Here is an 18956-nt window from a genome sequence, read left to right as displayed (position 1 = left end):
GTATTAAGTTGAAAAATTGCGTCAGTTTCATTCAATATTAGTGTTCAGCTTTCTAAGTAAATTGTAAAAAATTGTGCAATTCAATACAAAAATGAAAATTTCTATAGCAAATTTATCCGTTGGCAACTCAACTGAAGTTGGGTTGCAATCCATATCGACCCATTAATAGTAGTAGAGTGTCGTGTGGTCCCAGGTCACAATCGGGACACACATCCCGCATGTTGGCATCAATCCTAGCTGAATATTCCGGATCATAATTGAGTCAGAACTACTCTGGTTTGCCAGGGGACATAAATTATTCAGGCGGTCGTTCTCCAAGAACCATATTCTCTCGGAAGCCATTTACGGCATCTGCTAGTGTCTGCATGAATGTTGATATGCCGCTTGATCTAGAGGTTTTCTCTTGTGGCGATGAATGTATTGGGTTGCCCAAAAAGTAATTGCGGATTTTTCATACAGTCGGTGTTAACAAATTTTTCACAGCTTGTGACTCTGTAATTGAATTCTTTCTTCTGTCAGTTATCAGCTGTTACTTTTAGCTTGCTTTAGAAAAAAAGTGTAAAAAAAGTATATTTGATTAAAGTTCATTCTAAGTTTTATTAAAAATGCATTTACTTTCTTTTAAAAAATCCGCAATTACTTTTTGGGCAACCCAATAGATCCACCTAATGGCTTCTGGACGGTGGATAGTTAGGTTAGGTTGAAAAGAGGGTGCAGATATTAATCCGCCCCATGCCACTATGGACATACACCTCAGCCAGTAATCGGCTTGTTGTGCGCTCTAAAAACTATAAAATAACCTCTATAAAGAAATTCTTAAGTTAGGAATTCCCTGCTACTATCAAAAGCCTTAATTGTTTTCAATACCACTCCCCTATGTTGGTTTATGTCAGATATTGTGTCTCCACCTAAGTACCGGTATCTGTTGAACGCGAAAGCCGGAGCCGGATGGAGTTTTCCACATGAGAACTGAGGAGATTGCCCGTCGCAGTTCGAGGATCGTCATTCTGACAGTTTATTCCAATGCGTGTCACATAACTGACAAAACCACACTGGTGCTGCATAACATTCCACAGACTGACCAACAGTCAACAAGGTTTCTTTGTCGGACCCCAAGTGCTACCGGCAAGTGACTTGAGTACCTTGTTTGTACTTTTGACCTTATCGCTAATTTCTGGCATGTTGGGATGATGTGTTAGGTTAGGTTAGGTTGAAAAGAGGGTGCAGATATTAATCCGCCCATGCCGCTATGGACATACACCTAAGCCAGTAATCGAATTGTTGTGCGCTCTAAAAACTATAGAGTAACCTCTAAAAAGAAAATTTTAAGTAAGGAATTCCGTGTTACTTACAAAATCCTTAATTGTTTTTAATGCCACTCCCCTAAATTGGTTCATGTCTGATATTGTGTCTCCCCCTAAGTACCGGTATCTGTTGGACGCTAAAGCCGGGCTATGACAAAGGAAATGCTCCAACGTCTCATCATCTTCCCCGCATGCCCTGCACATGCTATCACTTGCCGCACCGATTTTACATAAGTGAGCTCGTAGTCCTATGTGTCCCGTTATGATACCAATAGCTATACTGACCTCCTTCTTGCTTCCTTTCAGTAATAGCTTCGTCTTCTCACGTTCTGGATCCCCCCCCATAGGATTTTCGCCGTCCTACCGTTTCGCTGTTCCACAATGTTGCATGCGCATTCGTCGCCCACTCCCTTAACTCGGACTGCGTCGACCCGAAAGGCTTCGGGTTAACCAAGTTTATTGACGGCAGTCCTCTGGCCTTCACAGCCAAATCGGGCAGATATCTTCCAATCTCTTGCAGCGAAATATAAGGCAAGTTCGTTGAGGTAGACGTTTAACCTATCGCAGATGTCAACAGTGGGTGGGGGGCCTGATGCCATGATCGTACAATCGTCCGTAAATGATACGATCTCTATGTCGGCTGGAGGGGGTGGAATAGAAACATTGCCAGAGATATCACCTTGCCTTGGGGAAAATCCTGTTTCACTCTACGGGGTTTCGACGTCTCATCTCTAAACTCTATAAACGACAACACAGATAATTCGCAACCCAGCGTTTCAGTTTTGGTTGGAGGGACGTGATGGCCATGTCCTCAAACAGTTTGGCATGGTTGACCGTGTCGAATGCTTTCGATAGGTCCAGAGCCAGGAGGACCGTTCTGTCACATGGTCTGAATTGATTGAAGCTACGGCAAATGTGTACGGTGTTGGCATACAAAGCAGTTGTTGCTGTTGTTATTGTTGTCGTATCCACATTTGCATGTGGAGGTAGCGATCCTCGTCAAGCTCTTATGGGCAAGAAAGCTCATTCCGGTTTACACGACCGATCGCCGCGGGCACATGATGACTGTTGGTTACAAAAAGGCGCCAATGTCTCGCCTCATCGTATCGAGCATCATAGGCACTCAGTATTTAAAAAGGAGGCGATGCGACCCGCCCTCTCACTGAGACTCTCCACTCGATACCGCTGGTTGTCCGCAACTGCAGTTGCAGCTACTCCGTATGGAGCATTCCATTATCCGCAAGCTGTGGATGTGGCCCGTGGCTATCAGCTAAGCCTCCCATGATAACGAAAAACACCACATAGATTGGAGCTCAAAGTTCCAGTCTGTGTGATGCACATAGATGGCGGGCAAAGTAGTGGTTGTGCTGAGCAGTTTTTGAAATCTATGCCGATGCTCGGTGAATTGAAATTCACCAACGAGGCTCGGGAGAAGTAGTCCCTCAAGTGTCTTGGCTACTGCTCTACTCTGCTCGTGTTCTTCCAAGTAGCAGACATCTGGTACTGCCCATTCTTCAGACATCTGGTACTATAAGAATGTTCCTAGACAATTGACAGTAAGGTACTCAACTGCAGGTATATCCGGAATCTTCAGCATCAATGTAAAGATTCCTAACGCCTTATATGACTTGGCGCCACGGATGACAACCGTTACTTCGTCACCGGTAAAATGTGATGGCTGTCCATCGTCTCGGAGACTACGGATTCGATACCTTTCCTCCTAGCCTTGTCACTCTCGGGATGCTGAATAAATTTACGGTTGAACAAACTGGCGCCTCTTTTCGGGTAAGTCGCAGTTACTCCGACAAAAGTGATTGATGTTCTATCAACCCATATTCCGGGGAATATATGTGTTCCAGCCACATTCTCCACTCATGTTCGTTGACTAACCTGTTTATTTCCAGATTCCGCTCGCTGATTCTGGGGTTAGTGAGATCCGTGCAACGAATCCCTTTGCGCTTGTCTGCGAGTACCACTGCCTGCGACGGGAAATTAAGTCGCACTTAGGGTATTCGTTAGAGGTTAGCATGTCCGCGTATGACGCTTAACACCTAGGTTGGAATCCTGGCGAGAACATCAAGTGTTGGTTGGCGACATTTGTGAGGAACTATACCATTTGAATAAATGGTATGGCAGCCATGTAAAAACTTCTGTTGTTGTTGTTATTGTAATTGTATGTTGTACACTGAGGCGGCAGTCCTTGCAGCTGATGGACTCCATCGGGTCAATCCGATTCGTACAACCAGCTGCCATGGGATTGCTTAAAACTTGGGATTAAAAATTTCTCCCCAAAGAGGTGTCGCACTGCGGCACGCCGTCCTGACTCGGCTATAAAGAGGAGGCCCCTTATCATTGAACTTAAACTTGAATTGGACAGCACTCATTGATATATGAGAAGTTTGCCTTTGTTCTTTAATGAAATGCGGCTCCTGCGTTAATGATCGTTTGTTGTATTTTTTTCACGAACATGTTGTCTTGGCATAAGCGGAGCTATGAAGACCACGCCCACTAGGGCACTGGAGACTATTCTAGATATCCGCCCATAGACATACAGATTAAGTGTGAGGCAGCCACTACGGATATGAGACTTTAGGCGATGGAAGAATGGATTGAGGATAGGAACAGTTCATACCATCGTAGCATAATAGAGGCGACGATAGGAAACATAGAAGGAATGGAAGAGGTTTCCGATCGGATACCTTAGACGGCATTTGAGGTCGAGTGCGAGACACTGCTGCCAGCTGCACAGTCTTAGATTAACGAAACCCTAGTATTGTCATCTGGAAGATCATGTTACACGGATGGATCAAAGCTAGAGGACATAGTGGGCCTGGGATCTACATTGAGAACCCAGGGAATGAGATCTGTTTAGACTGCCTGACCATAATACGATCCTGCACAGCACGGGATAGGTATGAGTACCACCAAGCTGGAGTGGCTGTAACTGCAGTCGCGGCCAATCAGCGGTATCGTGAAAGTGAATCACAGGACACCCCGGGATGTCTCGAAACCGGAATGTACGTACCATATTGACCCGATGGAGTTCTTCATCGGCATGACTCAGGAGATCAGGGATGCAATGGAAATGGCTGACGAGCTGCTGCACCTTCTTGTAATCCTAGTGGGGGCATCCACATCCACCGTGCAAAATGTGAACCCTTCAATCTGCTCTGCCAAATGCCACGCTAGTCGTTACCTAAGGGAGAATACCATGAAACGTGATGCGTATTAAAGTCTCATAGAACCAGACTATTTAGGCCAGACAGGAGCACACTCATGTCGGGTTTGTAAAGGCGTGGTTATGCTCTCGTAAACATACCGTAAATGTAGGAAAACGTGTCAGCTGTTGTTTACGATTACCGAACGTCTTTCGACCGTAAACGAAAAGTAGAATTCAGTAAAAACAAAATTTCATGTTCCGTTTTTGCGTCAGGTGATAAAATTTGAAGTTTGAAGAAATTTCGAAACCAAAAATTAAGGTTTAGGAAACCGCTATTCTCCTATTATATTTCTCTGTGGCATTTATTACGATTTATTGTTAATAATAAAGGTTAATTGGTTAGCCCACCTTGAAAAGGTGGTCAGTCTGACCTGTTGTGAAAAAAAATCGAGACATATGTGATAACAAGAAATTACAATAATAGAGTAGGGGCAAGGGCCAATACGGCGCTGTTGTATCCGCTAATCCATGTTATCACTATGTAGTGAAACTGAGGTCTCTCCAGGGATTTCACACACTCCTCCACGCACTTCGACCTCATTGTACTAGAGCCAACGGCCTTGAGGGCCGCTATACACACATACTGATTTCGACCCGGCTCGCGATGATAATAAGCACCACACCAGTTGAATCTCTGAGCTCCAATTTTTTTGGGGTTCATCGTCATTACGACAAGCTCAGCTGAGAGCAACAGGGCGAGATTCCACAGGTTGTGATAAGTGAAAGCCTTTATATACGGAGTAGCTGCAATTGAAGTCGCGAACAATCATCCGTATCGAAGGGAGAGTCTCCGAGAGAGGCCGGGCGGCAACGGCTCTTGCTTAAATACTGAGTGCCTGTGAGACTCTATGTGACAAAGCGATCTGTTGGCGTCTTTTAATAACCAATGGCCATAACGTTCCCTCGGCGATCGGTGACCGGAACGAGCTTAAAGAGAATCACTACATACATATACAAATGTGGCTACAACAACAACTGATTTCGAAAACCGTAAATCCCTTCCCAGAATTTCTTTTTCGTCTATCGTTATGGCACATAGCTCTTCCTGAAATGTTGTGTGTGTCACAGTATAGTCCCAATCCAGTCCTCAGTCTGCCCACCGCATCCATAGTGTCCAGAAGGTAAACTTGACCGTATTCTGTCTCCCCGTGCGGCTCAGGGCGGTGACTGTCGACCCATCTCCTTGTTGTTAAATGACCTCTCAATATTCGAGAAGGCCGCCATTGCGTACTCCTTCGGTTGGAGAGACGTCTCAACTTCAAGCATCACAGCGTGGAGGGCCGTCTTCTCCAACCTGCCCTTGAGTTATGCCTGAAGTTCTTCGACGTCAGATCTCTTTCGCCTTCAAGTCTTTTTTTGTTAAAAAATTTGTTTTGTTTGAAATGTCAAATGCTACGTTTGGTAATAAACATAATTGCCTCTTTACATTTACGATACATTTGTTATACATTTACGAGAGCACAATCACCCCTTAAGCCTGGCTGTTAACTGAAGGCACAGCCACCAACCGGCGGTATGTACACGTTTAATAGCTCTATTTCGGAAGTACCGGTCCTGACTGCTATCTCCATGCACTTCATGTAGGGGTCACTAGCGCCAGGCGCAGGCGAGATGGGTTTATACTGCGGTCTATACTCCATTTCTTAAGCGATCCTTATGTAGCACATTGTATCCGTGACAACTGTGCAGGCTACAGGTGTTGGTCAGCTGTGTGTCCTGGATCGTCCGGGACCCAATATGTTCTTCCGACTCATAAAATTTCTATGTCATCGATCCTGCCACACATACCATTGCAATTCTATTGAAAGAAAGATACACTTCTTGGCACTGGCCCCGCAAGAAGAGTGCCGCCGTTGCGCATATTGCCGCTTGACGTGGATTGCTACCTACACATTCTGTTGTGGCTACGACACCAACAAGTAGATTTGTAGATTGGTATCAATATTGCTTGCATTGCAGACCTTTCAAATGAATGAATTGCTCTGTATATTCTTTCCATGTTTACAATTTTACTAAAAACGTTTTCTTTTGAGTGACACTATTCACAGTATATAAAAATTTCGTTACAAAATGTATTACTCCCATTCTTCCAAATTACCCACCGATCTAGTCTACAATTCTCCATTAATTGACTTACCTAGATTCATAGTCGGATAAATTCTCGCATGTAATGGCATGTTCATCCTTTAGTTGAATATATTCAATACGTTCGTTTTCAAGAAGAGATATGCGATTTGTAAGCGAATCGACCAATTGCTTAAGGGACGAATCTGTTTCGTGACGCACATCGATTTGATTTTCCAAGTTAGTAAAAGCTTGCAATTCCAATAAGTCATGCTCAACCTTTTCCAAACTAAAAATTATAAAAGCAACGAAGTGAAAGCAACATAAAATGTGGGGTTATTGGCAAATGAATGTGAACATTAAAATTATTTAAAAAATAGGTGAAAACTTAAAAAAAATAAATTTGTGAGGGACTAATGCAGTGCATGAAAAACGCATATACTATTTGCTTAGTTCTACAACAAAATAACAAACGGTATTAGTACTACAACTGACTTTTTTGACAATGAAAAACTCACGTCAACTTAGGATTGGTCGTCACTTTCGGTGTCATACTGCATCGTGGCGTTAAATTCGATTTGGGTGGCGATAGTCTTTCAAAATTAACCGTCTCCGAAGGGACGAACTCTTCGTTGGCATCTGGAATTGCACCCTCTGCCAAAAGTTTTGGAGCAGGTGGAGACTCCACATGCGGCCTCATGGTTACCAAAGGCGTGTGGTAATGATAAGATTTTGGGGGTTGAAGGCGTGATGGTGGTGCGGCCGAGTTTGAAGGAACTCCCGAAAGTGAAGGAATATTTGTAGAAGAAGGACACCAAGTGCGACGCCGTTTCTCACGATTACGGACCGAATGCAGTGAATCAGACGTAATGAATTTCAAACCTTCATTTCCAATATGCTCTTCAAGTTGTAGAACCTTTATTTGACTTCCATTTTTCTTTTGCTCCTCTGCCAAACGCAAGCGCAACATTTTCAATTCCCGTTCCATGCGTTTCATCATGGTGGCATCCGAGACGGTCTCATTGACTTGAGGCTTATTCTTAATACTCTTGGCCCGCAAGGCAAAACTGGAAGTTAACAAGTGTAAGTGCAAGTTTAAAATGTGTTCTTTAATTTCAAATAGAGCAATTCTTACTTCAATGTGGATTGGGTCTCCTCAATGGCAGTAGGCTTTATGGTGCAGATGATGGCTGTCAAAGCATTGCCACCTAAAGAGTCCTGCAATATGCGTGTGAGTTTTGAGTCACGATAGCTGATGTATTTGTGGTCCTCATTCTCCGATAAACGTTTTATAACATTACTGAGGAATAAAAGACTTTTGTTGATATGACCGCCCTCCTTCAAACGAGTACCGCGAGCCCCCGTTTGATCGGCCCGCTCTGAACCAGCCAAGTCCACAAGATTCAAAACACTTTGTATGATGGCATCATCTTCACTGCGATCCATTTTGCGTGATTCAATAGTCTACGAATGAGATGTTTACAGTATCAATAAGTAGTGGGGGTAGGTAACATCTAATTTTCTACAACTTACAATACGAAATATGGCATGTGATCTGCTTGAGCGCTCATTCATATTTGTCTCACCCACGGTACGTTCTTTGCTGCCTTGCTTCAACAGTTGCAGCAAATCATCCTCGCAAGTAATAATGCATTCCTCACAATTCACCGTGATTATACCGTTCGGTGTTTCGTGAATTTTCAACTCTTGATTTTTCTTATTAAGTAAATCGGCGATTTTCTCATTGTATATTTCAATGTAGCCAACTCTGAAAAGGTAGACATGTAGTAAACAAAAATCATTCGATTCTATTTCAGTAATTTAATGATTATGTGTAATTTATATTTAAGAATGGCATATCTTATGGTAACAATAAACGAAAGCAACTCACTTATCGCCCAGCAAACTAAATTGGGAATTATTCTAATAGAACAGCATTTTATGTACTTCCAAAGTGACATAATTTGTTATATTCCTCGCTTCCATGGAATATAATTTGGGGGAGTCATGAATGAATCGCATTTTTGTGGTTTCAAATGAAGATATTCTTGAATAAGTGTTGTATGTTCCATACACCATTTTTGACTATTTGAGTTAGGTGCTTTAAAAGGGATTTCCTTTTTCTTGTCTTTTAAAGTCAATTTTTATTATGCCAACTCTACGTTGCTTTTTTCCCATTCTTTTCCATATTGTAAACCGATGTACAAGACAGAATATAAGACCAACTCAACAATAAAAAAAAACGAATAAAATTCACTAGAAAGGATGTACAAAAAATTTTTAATTTTTCTACCGACGTGGCAGCCGCTTGTACGTACCCCATGGACCCGACGGCAAGGTCTGCCGTCTTGATGTACAATAACAACAATTATACCTATGGGATAGTCAGCGTCTTTATCTTCACTGAGAATGTTTGGAAGCCAAAAGTGAGATAGCAGCGCATATGGGGATGATTGCAATATTTTGGCGTATGACCGCTAAGAGTAATAACACAATCCCATGACAGCCGGTTGTACGTATCGGATTGGCCACATGGAATCTGTCATCGGCAAAGGCTGCCGCCTCAGTGTACAATACACAGCTAGAACAACAACAACAATATTAATAACATATGAGAGAGACAGGCTACTTGTCATGAGCTCCACAAGGTCTGGATATTTGAGATCCGATCTATGTGTTGCTCATCTTTATCACTAGAAGCTTATTGGCGCCTTTAAATAGCCAATGGCTACCTTTTTCCCGCGGCGATCGGTCCTTTGGACCGGAACGAGCTTGCTCTCACATGAGCTTGACGAGGATCACCACCTCAACATGAAAATTTGGCTACAACAACTCCCACGAGAAGTTTAACTGCGAGTTACCGGGTGCGTCCACAGGTTGCGGACAGTTGAATTTTCCATACGGAGTATAGACATTCAGCGATATCGAGTGGAGAGTCTCTGTGAGAGGCGGGGCGTGGGAGTGCCTACGATACACGATATAAGAAGACGAGTTTTTGCCGGCTTTAACCCATTGGTGCATAAGCTTCCTAGCACAGTTTATTAAAAAATTTTATTGTTTTAGAATTAAATTGTGTCCAATAAGAGATTCAAATATTTTTTTTATATAAAACGGAAATTTTATTTTTAGAGAGCATCCTTTTTAAAGGTTGATATGCCGGGAGTGCGACTAATATATGCCGATCTGGTTCATTTTCATCATAATTGGAACACGCCTACTGTTAGGATTTGTCTCTACCAGCGGTTTACTACATAGACATTGTCATTCCACATTTTTTATAGATTCTGCCCAGGTCCCCACTATTTGCAATAAGTTGAGACTTTATGCTGTCGAAGCAGTACTGGCTGCGTTTTTACCGTTTTACTACGCCCAGGATGGGCTTCATAATCTAGAGCAAGAGACCCAAAGATAGGACATCCTCTGGTTAAGGTATGTATATCAGGCAGATTTGAATGTAATTCCTTATTCAGTGCTGTATAAACGTCCGTAGCGTATCCCGTGCCGGGATAGCTGTGGAACATTAAGGTGCGATCTGTGTGTCTCAGCGAGAGGCCGGGCGGTACCAGCACTTGCACAAATACTGAGTGCTTATGATGCTCGATATGAAAAGGCGAGTTATTGGAGCCTTTTAATAACCAATGGCCAATTTGTTCCCGCGGCTATCGGTCCTTTGGACCGGAAAGAGCTTGCGCACATACAGGAGCTTGACGAGGATCGCCACCTCCACATGGAAATGTGGCTACTACAACAACATAGAATAAATTCCGCGTTTGGTAAGTCTGTGGGGTCTTTAGCCGTATAAAACTTTTTAAAACACGTTTCGCTGTGCGGCCCATCGCTAGTGAACGGTTTCGCTGTGCGCAACATCGTTCGGTCTTGGCTGTAAAAAGGAGTTGCAAAGCGAGAGCTAAACAATGTTTAACATTTTTTTTTTTTGTTTGTAAGGAAACTTTATAATTTTTTTCTATTTATTTAAAATGTATTACATATTGGGTTGCCCAAAAAGTAATTGCGGATTTTTCATATAGTCGGCGATGACAAATTTTTTCACAGCTTGTGACTCTGTAATTGCATTCTTTCTTCTGTCAGTTATCAGCTGTTACTTTTAGCTTGCTTTAGAAAAAAAAAGTGTAAAAAAAGTATATTTGATTAAAGTTCATTCTAAGTTTTATTAAAAATGTATTTATTTTCTTTTAAAAAATCCGCAATTACTTTTTGGGCAACCCAATAAATTAATGTTTGAAATATAGAAAAAAGGTGCCGGGTTTCTAAGACCATATGCACCAGTAAAGAATAGAAAATATTAGTAAATTACTATAAATTACTATATGAAATAATGATTGAACTCTGATCTAAATATCCTTGATGCCATGGAAACTTAGTGATTGACGAATCCTTGCTATGCAGATAATATCCTTACAGTGCAGTATCTCTGACAAAGGCATGGTAACTCTAGACACAGTACATTCAACCAGTATATGTCGTACCGAGATATAATCATTTCAAACATAAAATCTTGAAGGCAGAGGCAAGCATTGCACAATTTGATCTAATCAGGCGAGGGTGATAATAAGATCTGGAATAAATTCACTGTGTTCCTTCAAGATACAGGAGGAAGACCAGACCGGAACGAGCTTACTAGCCTATAAGAGTTTGCCCGCCTATAAGAGCCTGCTCGCCTATAAGAGCTTGAAGGGAAACACCAACTCCACATGTAAATATGGCTACAACAATAACAGAAGAAGGAAGCCCTGGTCTTTAAATCTCCGCAATGCTCTACATTGGCTGATAATCGCTCCTGCTACAAAGGGTGTGAACCGATCGGGGTGATTACCAAGAATACAAAGACCAAAATATACCCAAAAGATCCACCTAAGCTCACGATATCGTCATATAATCCTTTTTTATTCTTATGTAAAGCTAAAGCTGAAATTAAACTATCTGTGCATATCACAGTTCAACATCTCTTGCCGATAGCAAATGATATAGGAAAGTCAATAGCCGCGAATTCCGCGGAAAATAAACAAATATGACCTGGCAAACGAGCCGTAAAAAACCGTCTCATGGTCGTTATGTGAGATTCGATTAATGACTGAAAAAGAAATACGCGTGCCATCAAATTAATCATCAGTGAAGAATATTAAACCCTGATCATACTCGGAGCTAGTCTCAGCAAAAAGCGGCTTGAAACATTCAGGGGATGTCGACGATTTTATGTACCTAGTCAAGCTAGTGTCAAATTCAAAAACGTTGTCGCAGCGGATCCTATTACCACTCGGCGGGTTAATATGAAATCTATCTAAAATAGATAAGATTTGACTGATCGCCGTTTAAAAGTTAAACTTATTTTTCTAACTTAAACTTAAGCCGATTGTCGTATTCAATCAAAATGTACCTCAAAAGAAATTGTCGAGCTGTTGCTAATTCGATTTCTCGAAATATTTCCTTTGCAGCCAATACCATAACACCAGGATTATCGTCGTCACCCATCATTGTATAGGTTTTACCTGTAATGACACAAGAAAATATTTATAGATAACTTTTGTCGCTGCTAAACGCCTTATGCGTTATGTACATACCTGACGAGGTTTGGCCATAGGCAAATATGGTACCATTAAATCCTTGTATGGTAGAATGTACAATATGTTTGGCCATTTTATCAAAAATATCTTGATTTGTAGCATCTTGATCAAATATATGATCTGAAAGCAAAGCAGAAATATACTTGCAATGGTTACCAAGGGATAGATGGATTAAGTTTCGATTAGTAAGTAGAATGGCAAGAGATTGTAAGTAATAGTTTTGCTGAGCAGATAGGAACAAGTTTTCCAAATACAATATCTTTGGAATTAATCTTTTCTAAAAATAGTTTATGCAATTAATATAATTGCTTTGTTGTTGTTGTTTTTGTAGCCACATGTCTATATGTGGATGTGTCGATCCTCGTCAAGCTCCCGTAGGTGAACAAGCTTCCAAAGGAACAATATCCGTGGGAATAGGATGGCCATTGGTTATTTAAAGGCGCCAATAACCCGTCTAGCATCATAGGCACTCAATATTTGTGCAAGAGCCAGTGCCGTACGGCCTCTCATTGAGATTCTCCGCTCGATATTGCTGATTGTCCGCGGCTGCCGTTGCAGCTACTCCGTATGGAGCAATCCAATATCGGTAACCTGTTGACGCGCCCGGGAGCTCGCAGCTAAGCTTCTCGTGACAGCAATGAACACCACACAGATCGGACCTCAATGCTCCAGCCTGTGTGGTGCTCACATCTATGCCGTGCCGGGCGCTGTGGGATTTGCTATGGTTGACTTTGGCATAGCAGAATAATAGAATAATGGAGGATTGTAAGTATTTTCACGGATTTCTGCATTTTGTTGACTTGTCCTTTAGATGACGTTTTGTGAATTTATCGATATCAAACCACCTCCCTAAAGCTACATGCTTTGAACGACCACCCGCCTTTAATGTTGTTGTTGTTGTTGTAGTAGCAGTGTGTGGTACACTGAGGCGACAGCCCTTGCCGATGATGGAATTCATCAGGTCAATCCTGTACATACAACCGGCTGCCATGGGATTGCCTTTAATATCTCTGAACGGCGTACATTTATCAGAAGTTGGTTGGAAAAGGCTCAGAGAGAACACCAATCGCCGCTACATAGAACTGGGCTGGCTGGGTAATGGGCTGATTGGTCCGCTATTGACGCCTGGAATGTACTCGAAAGTACACTTCTCATACAAGTTGCCAAGATCTTCGCGCCACTACTCTTTCCTAGCTTTGTTGGAGAATTTTTGTGAGCTGAGCATAAGCATGGATTTTTAAAATTGCATAGAATGAAGTCGTGCCATAAAACGAGACTCGCGGGTTTAAGTATGGACGCTGGTCATAATAGAAGTCATCGTGCAAAATTTTAAATCAGGGATTAATTGTGCTCAAGAACTAAATAGGAAGATCGAATTATATAGGTGCTACATCTAAACATGGACAAATTTGGCCCTTTTACAATCTCAGTCGACCAACATCATCAAGAAGTTTTTGTGCAAAATGCAAGCGGCTAGGTTTTACATTCCTGTGTGCTTTTGCCAGACGGATGGCCGTGGCTAAATCAACTTAAAATGACGTGATCTTTAAGAATTTCTATGCTTGGCTTCTTGGACCAAGATTTTAAGGAGTTACGAAAGGAATGGTGAAGTTTGTATACCCTCGTACTATACTGGAGGGTATAAAAAAGTCATCAAATACTTGCCGGCAGAATTTGGGTTGCTGGCAAAGAAACCTTTTTTCCTTCATATAAAACAATTGGTCGGCCAATGAATGATGAAATTTTGTATCCTATGCTGGAGGGTATGAAAAGTTATCAAAACACATGCCGGTAGCACTTGGTTTGCTGGCAAATAAAACTTGTATCCTACAAAAAAATTGGTCGGCCAATAGTAAACTATGCAGCACTATTTGATCGAAAATAAGTGGAATAAGATCCACCCCAGAATGCTGACAACGTGTTTTCTCCTCATGGACCACCTCTATCAGGAGACAAGAGCTTCCTGTGCGGCGACACCACGTATTTGGCTGTTCTCGTAGCAACCATCCATATCACTTTCCCGGGAATCGCAACTGCAATCGCGGCATCGAGTTGTTGTTGTTGTTGTAGCAGTTTATTGTGTACTATCTTTCGTCTGCTTGATTCTGTTGAGTGTCAAGACCCAGGAACTCCGCGACTAAGATGGGATGCGTCCACAGGGATCTGGGTCTGAATCGAGTGGGTCTGGCCGGGCAGTTAAACAGGTGACGTGTATCGTGCGGTCCCTGGTTACAATCGGGACATACATCTTGCACGTCGGCATCAATCCTAGCTCTGTGGGAATTGAGGCGGCTGCATCTGCCGGAACGTAATTGAGCCAGAACCACTCTGGTTTGCCGGGGGAGGTCGATTTCTTCGGGTGCAATGGGTGGCGGTCGTTCTCCAAGGACTACATTCACCCGGTAGCCAATTAACGCGTCTGCTACCGTGTCTGCATGAATGTTGTTCAGACCCGCTTGATATGCCGCTTGATCTAGAGGTTCTCTCTTGTAGCGCTGGACCTCACGCTCTAGATCGTGTAGATCAACCTTAAGGCTTCTGGGCGGTGGGTATCTATCCACAAGATGATGATTTCGATGATTTCTGCGATAACAGCCCAAAAGGTATTGCTTAGACAGCATGTAGTTATGTCTTCGCACTGGTAGGATCTTTGTCTCCTGATGGAGGTGGTCCACATGAGAACTAAGGAGACAGCCCGTCGCAGTTCGGAGGGCGGCATTCTGACAGATCTGAATATTATTCCACTGCGTGTCACAAAGTTGACGTGACCACACTGGCGCTGCATAACTTACCACAGACCGGCCAATTGCTTTGTACGTGGTCAACAAGGTTTCTTTGTCTGCACCCCAAGTGCTGCCAGCGAGTGACTTGAGGACCTTGTTTCTACTTTTGACTTTATTGCAGATTGCTGTGGCATGTGGGGAGAAAGTGTAGGAGCTGTCAAATGTGACGCCAAGTATTTTGGGACACTTGATGGTCGGAATCATTTCTCCATCGACCATCACAGTCAGCTCAGAATTCACCTCACGCGTATTTGTAGTGAACAGTGTGGCTGAAGATTTGGTGGCGGATATCTTCAGATCTCTTGCAGCGAAATATGAGGCAAGCTCGTTGAGGTAGACGTTCAACCTATCGCAGATGTCATCAATGGGTGGGTTGCCTGATGCCATGATCGTACAGTCGTCCGCATATGATACGATCTCTATGCCGTCTGGAGGAGGTGGGATGGAGGATAGGTAGAGATTAAACAGAGCCGGAGATATCACCCCACCTTGGGGAACTCCCTGTTTCACTCTACGGTGTTTTGACTTCTTATCCCTAAATTCCACAAATGACTGGCGGCCACACAGATAATACGCGACCCAACGTTTCAGGCCTGGCTGGAGGGACGTGTTGGCGATGTCCTCAAATAATTTGGCATGGCTGACCGTGTCGAATGCCTTCGATAGGTCCAGTGCCACGAGGACCGTCCTATCACATGGCCTGGGTTGATTGAAGCCACGGCAAATGTGTGAGGTGATGGCATGCAAAGCTGTTGTTGTGCTGTGCAGTCTCCGAAATCCGTGTTGATGCTCGGCGAATGGAAATTCTCCTACGAGGCTCGGGAGGAGTAATGCCTCAAGCGTCTTAGCCACTGGTGAGAGAAGGGAGATCGGTCTGTACGACTCCCCCAAACTCGGGTCTTTACCAGGCTTCAGTAGCGAGATCACTCTGCCCATTTTCCAGACATCGGGAACTATAAGAGTGTTCAATGACAGGTTAAGGACAGTGGTAAGGTACTCAACTCCAGGTAAATCCAGATTCTTCAGCATCAATGTAGAGATTCCGTCGGGGCCCAACGCCTTGGAAGGTTTGGCGCCACGGATGACATTCGTAACTTCGCCCACGGTAAATTGTGATGGCTGTTCATCGGCTCGGAGACCACGAATACGGCGAATGGCTCTCCTCCTTGCCCTGTCTCTCTCGGGATGCACAATAAATTGACGGTTGAACAACCTGGCGCATCTCTTCGGATCAGTCACGGTTAACTCGCCAAAAGTGACTGAGGTCCTGTCGTCCCGTCTACCGGGGTTCGAGAGAGACTTAACAGTGGCCCACAATTTGCCTGCACCGGTGCCTAAGTTACATTGCTCCAAGTGTTCCAGCCACAAATTCCGCTTATGTTCGTTGGCTACCCTGTTTATTTCCAGATTCAGCTCGCTGATTCTGGGGTTAGCGGAGTCCATAGAACGAATCCCACCACGCTCGTCTGCGAGTACCACTGCTTGCGCCGGGAAATTGGGTCGCACTTGCGGTATTCGACCGGCTGGTATAAAGCGAGCGGCTGCTGCGTTGATGATGTCTCGGAATTTCCTCTCGGCCACAAGCACATCAGAGGGGGGTGGCAGTTCATTGAAGCGGCGATTGGTATACTCTCTGAAGCCAGTCCAATTGGCCTTCTTGTAATTGATGAACGTCCGGCGCTCAGAGGTTATGAAGTCGGGTGGTCGGTCGATGGTGAGGATTATGGGGAGGTGGTCTGACCCCGAAGAGATGACGGCTTGCCAGGATACGTCACTCAGGAGATCAGGGGATGCGATTGAGATGTCTGGCGAGCAGCTGCACCTCCACGTAATCCTAGTGGGGGCATCCTCATTCACCGTGCAAAACGTGGAGCTATCTATCTGCTCTGCCAAAGCTACGCCACGCTGCTCGTTACCTAGGGGAGAATGCCATGACGATGATGTGCATTAAAATCTCCCAGAACCAGACGACTATGGCCAGATAGCAACCCACTTATGTCTGGGTTGTATTCCTGGCCATTAATCGGGACACAGCTACCAACCGGCGGTATATACACGTTGTATATCTCTATCTCGGCAGTACCAGACCTGACTGCTACCCCCATACATTCCATGTATGGGTCACTAGCATCGAGCGCAGGCGAGATAGGTCTATACTGCACGGAATGGTGTATAACGAAGGCCAATCCCCCACCTCCATTCCTTGAGCGATCCTTACGTAGCACATTGTAGCCGTGACAACTGTGCAAGCTGCAGGTGTTAGTCAGCTTTGTCTCCTGGATCGCTGCGACCGATATGCTCTTCCGTCTCATAAAATCTACAATCTCATCAATCTTGCCTCGCAGTCCATTGCAGTTTAACTGCAAGAACGATACATTTCCCGACACTGGCCTGGCAATAGTAGGGCTAGGGTGCTGTCGTTGCATAAATTGCCGTACGGGAGAGGTCGGGGGGGTCACATAGTCCGACGACGAGGACGCCGAAGGCGACGACGACGACGCTTGTGACCCACTGCTGGCTATGTTCGCACAGCACCTAGCGACATAGCCAGTATGACTATACTCCCGTAGCGAAGTTAGGCCAGAGCAAGAACGGAAATGTACCCACTCCAAGCACCGGTTACACCTCACCGACACTGACCGATGATGAAGTCGGTTCTGGCAAACGGAACAAAACCAGGGTCCGGGGTTCTTTTCAATCCCGGCACGGACCAGAAGCATGCGGAGAAGGCACTCCGGGATGTGCCTCTCCCATGACGAAAAAAGACGAACACGTACACTGAGGCGGCAGCCCTTGCCGATGAAGATTCCATCGGGTCAATCCGGTGCGTACAACCGGCTGCCATGGGATTGCGCGGCATCGAGTGGAGAGTCCCAGTGATAAACCGGCTCTTGCTTAAATACTGAGTTCCTGCCTATAATGCTCGATGTGACAAGGCGAGTTATTGGCGCCTTAACATAACCAATGGTCTTCACGTTTTCGCCGGTAATGGTCCTATCAAATCGGAACGACATTATTAACCCGTACGACGACAACATCATTATCAGCAGAGCAAAAACAATGGTAAGATATCACATGTAGCTTAGCTTCACATAATCCACGATTCCCACCGCAGTGGGGTTGTACATGCAGAAATCGTTACAGGACCACTCTTGGCCAAGGACTGTATAGCCTCAACAAATCTCCGGCTACATCAAAAAAAAAAAAACAAAAGAAAAGAAAACATATTCCACCTGTACATATCTTGCCTTTTAGGGCATCTAAATGTTCATTCCAAGTCAAATAGTTTACGCCCATGACTTTAGAGAGGCGGCAAATCTTGAATTTATTGAAACAAGAAACAAAATTTCTTCCAAAGTTGAAGATACTCCAAATGTAGGCTAAAGAAATCATATAATCTAAAAATAACATTACACATTGTGTGGAAAAAGTTTTAAACTATTTTTAAAGGTCCCCCATTCACTAGTGCTGACAATTATGTTTTGTGTTTCTACACGCTGCACAAGGAAAGCAGCAACATATAACACACATTTGGAAGTTTGACCAAGCACTATGAGAACCGTTATGCATCATGCCTTCATGTTCGTATAGTGCGTTCATAAAAAGATTCGATGATCGGCCATGGGGACAATGTGCATCTATGGTGTTTATAAATAAACACATGAGAAAAAGTAAAGAAACATTGAAATCCATAACACTTCAACACTTGTTCCGAATGTTAGTTCGTCGTCCATCCAAGTAAAATATATAACAAACAGAGATGTCACATTGCTAAGCGACCACAATTCCCTATCGCATTGCATTTTGGCTGGACACATGACCACACTTACCAAAATAAAAGGGCTCGGCTTGAGTATCTGCCTGCTGAATGGAGTTGTTAACCACTCGCCATAAAGTCTGTTGCTCCTTTTTAAGCAGCGGTCGCACCTTTATACCAACTTGTATAGAATTCTTGAAGGACATGGTCCTGCCTTTTTAGGTTACAACAAAATAGTGGCTTAAC

The 18956-nt window shown here is 43.8% G+C and overlaps 1 protein-coding gene across 1 annotated transcript in view; it reads right to left on the bottom strand.

Annotated features, from left to right (window-relative positions):
- The window catches only part of LOC106085127 (centromere-associated protein E), a 52830-nt gene extending 33874 nt beyond the window's left edge, over positions 1 to 18956 (bottom strand). Inside the window, exons 1-7 of the mRNA XM_059364442.1 lie at positions 18784 to 18956; positions 12168 to 12290; positions 11984 to 12095; positions 8122 to 8356; positions 7724 to 8052; positions 7107 to 7655; positions 6662 to 6877 (exon numbers count right to left, since the gene is read on the bottom strand). Coding sequence (XP_059220425.1) covers positions 6662 to 6877; positions 7107 to 7655; positions 7724 to 8052; positions 8122 to 8356; positions 11984 to 12095; positions 12168 to 12290; positions 18784 to 18916 — 1697 coding nt within the window. The 5' untranslated portion in view covers positions 18917 to 18956. The remainder of the gene's footprint in view (positions 1 to 6661; positions 6878 to 7106; positions 7656 to 7723; positions 8053 to 8121; positions 8357 to 11983; positions 12096 to 12167; positions 12291 to 18783) is intronic.

Source organism: Stomoxys calcitrans, chromosome 3 (assembly GCF_963082655.1).
Source record: "Stomoxys calcitrans chromosome 3, idStoCalc2.1, whole genome shotgun sequence".
NCBI lineage: Eukaryota > Metazoa > Arthropoda > Insecta > Diptera > Muscidae > Stomoxys > Stomoxys calcitrans.
This window is presented reverse-complemented; position numbering and strand designations above follow the sequence as displayed.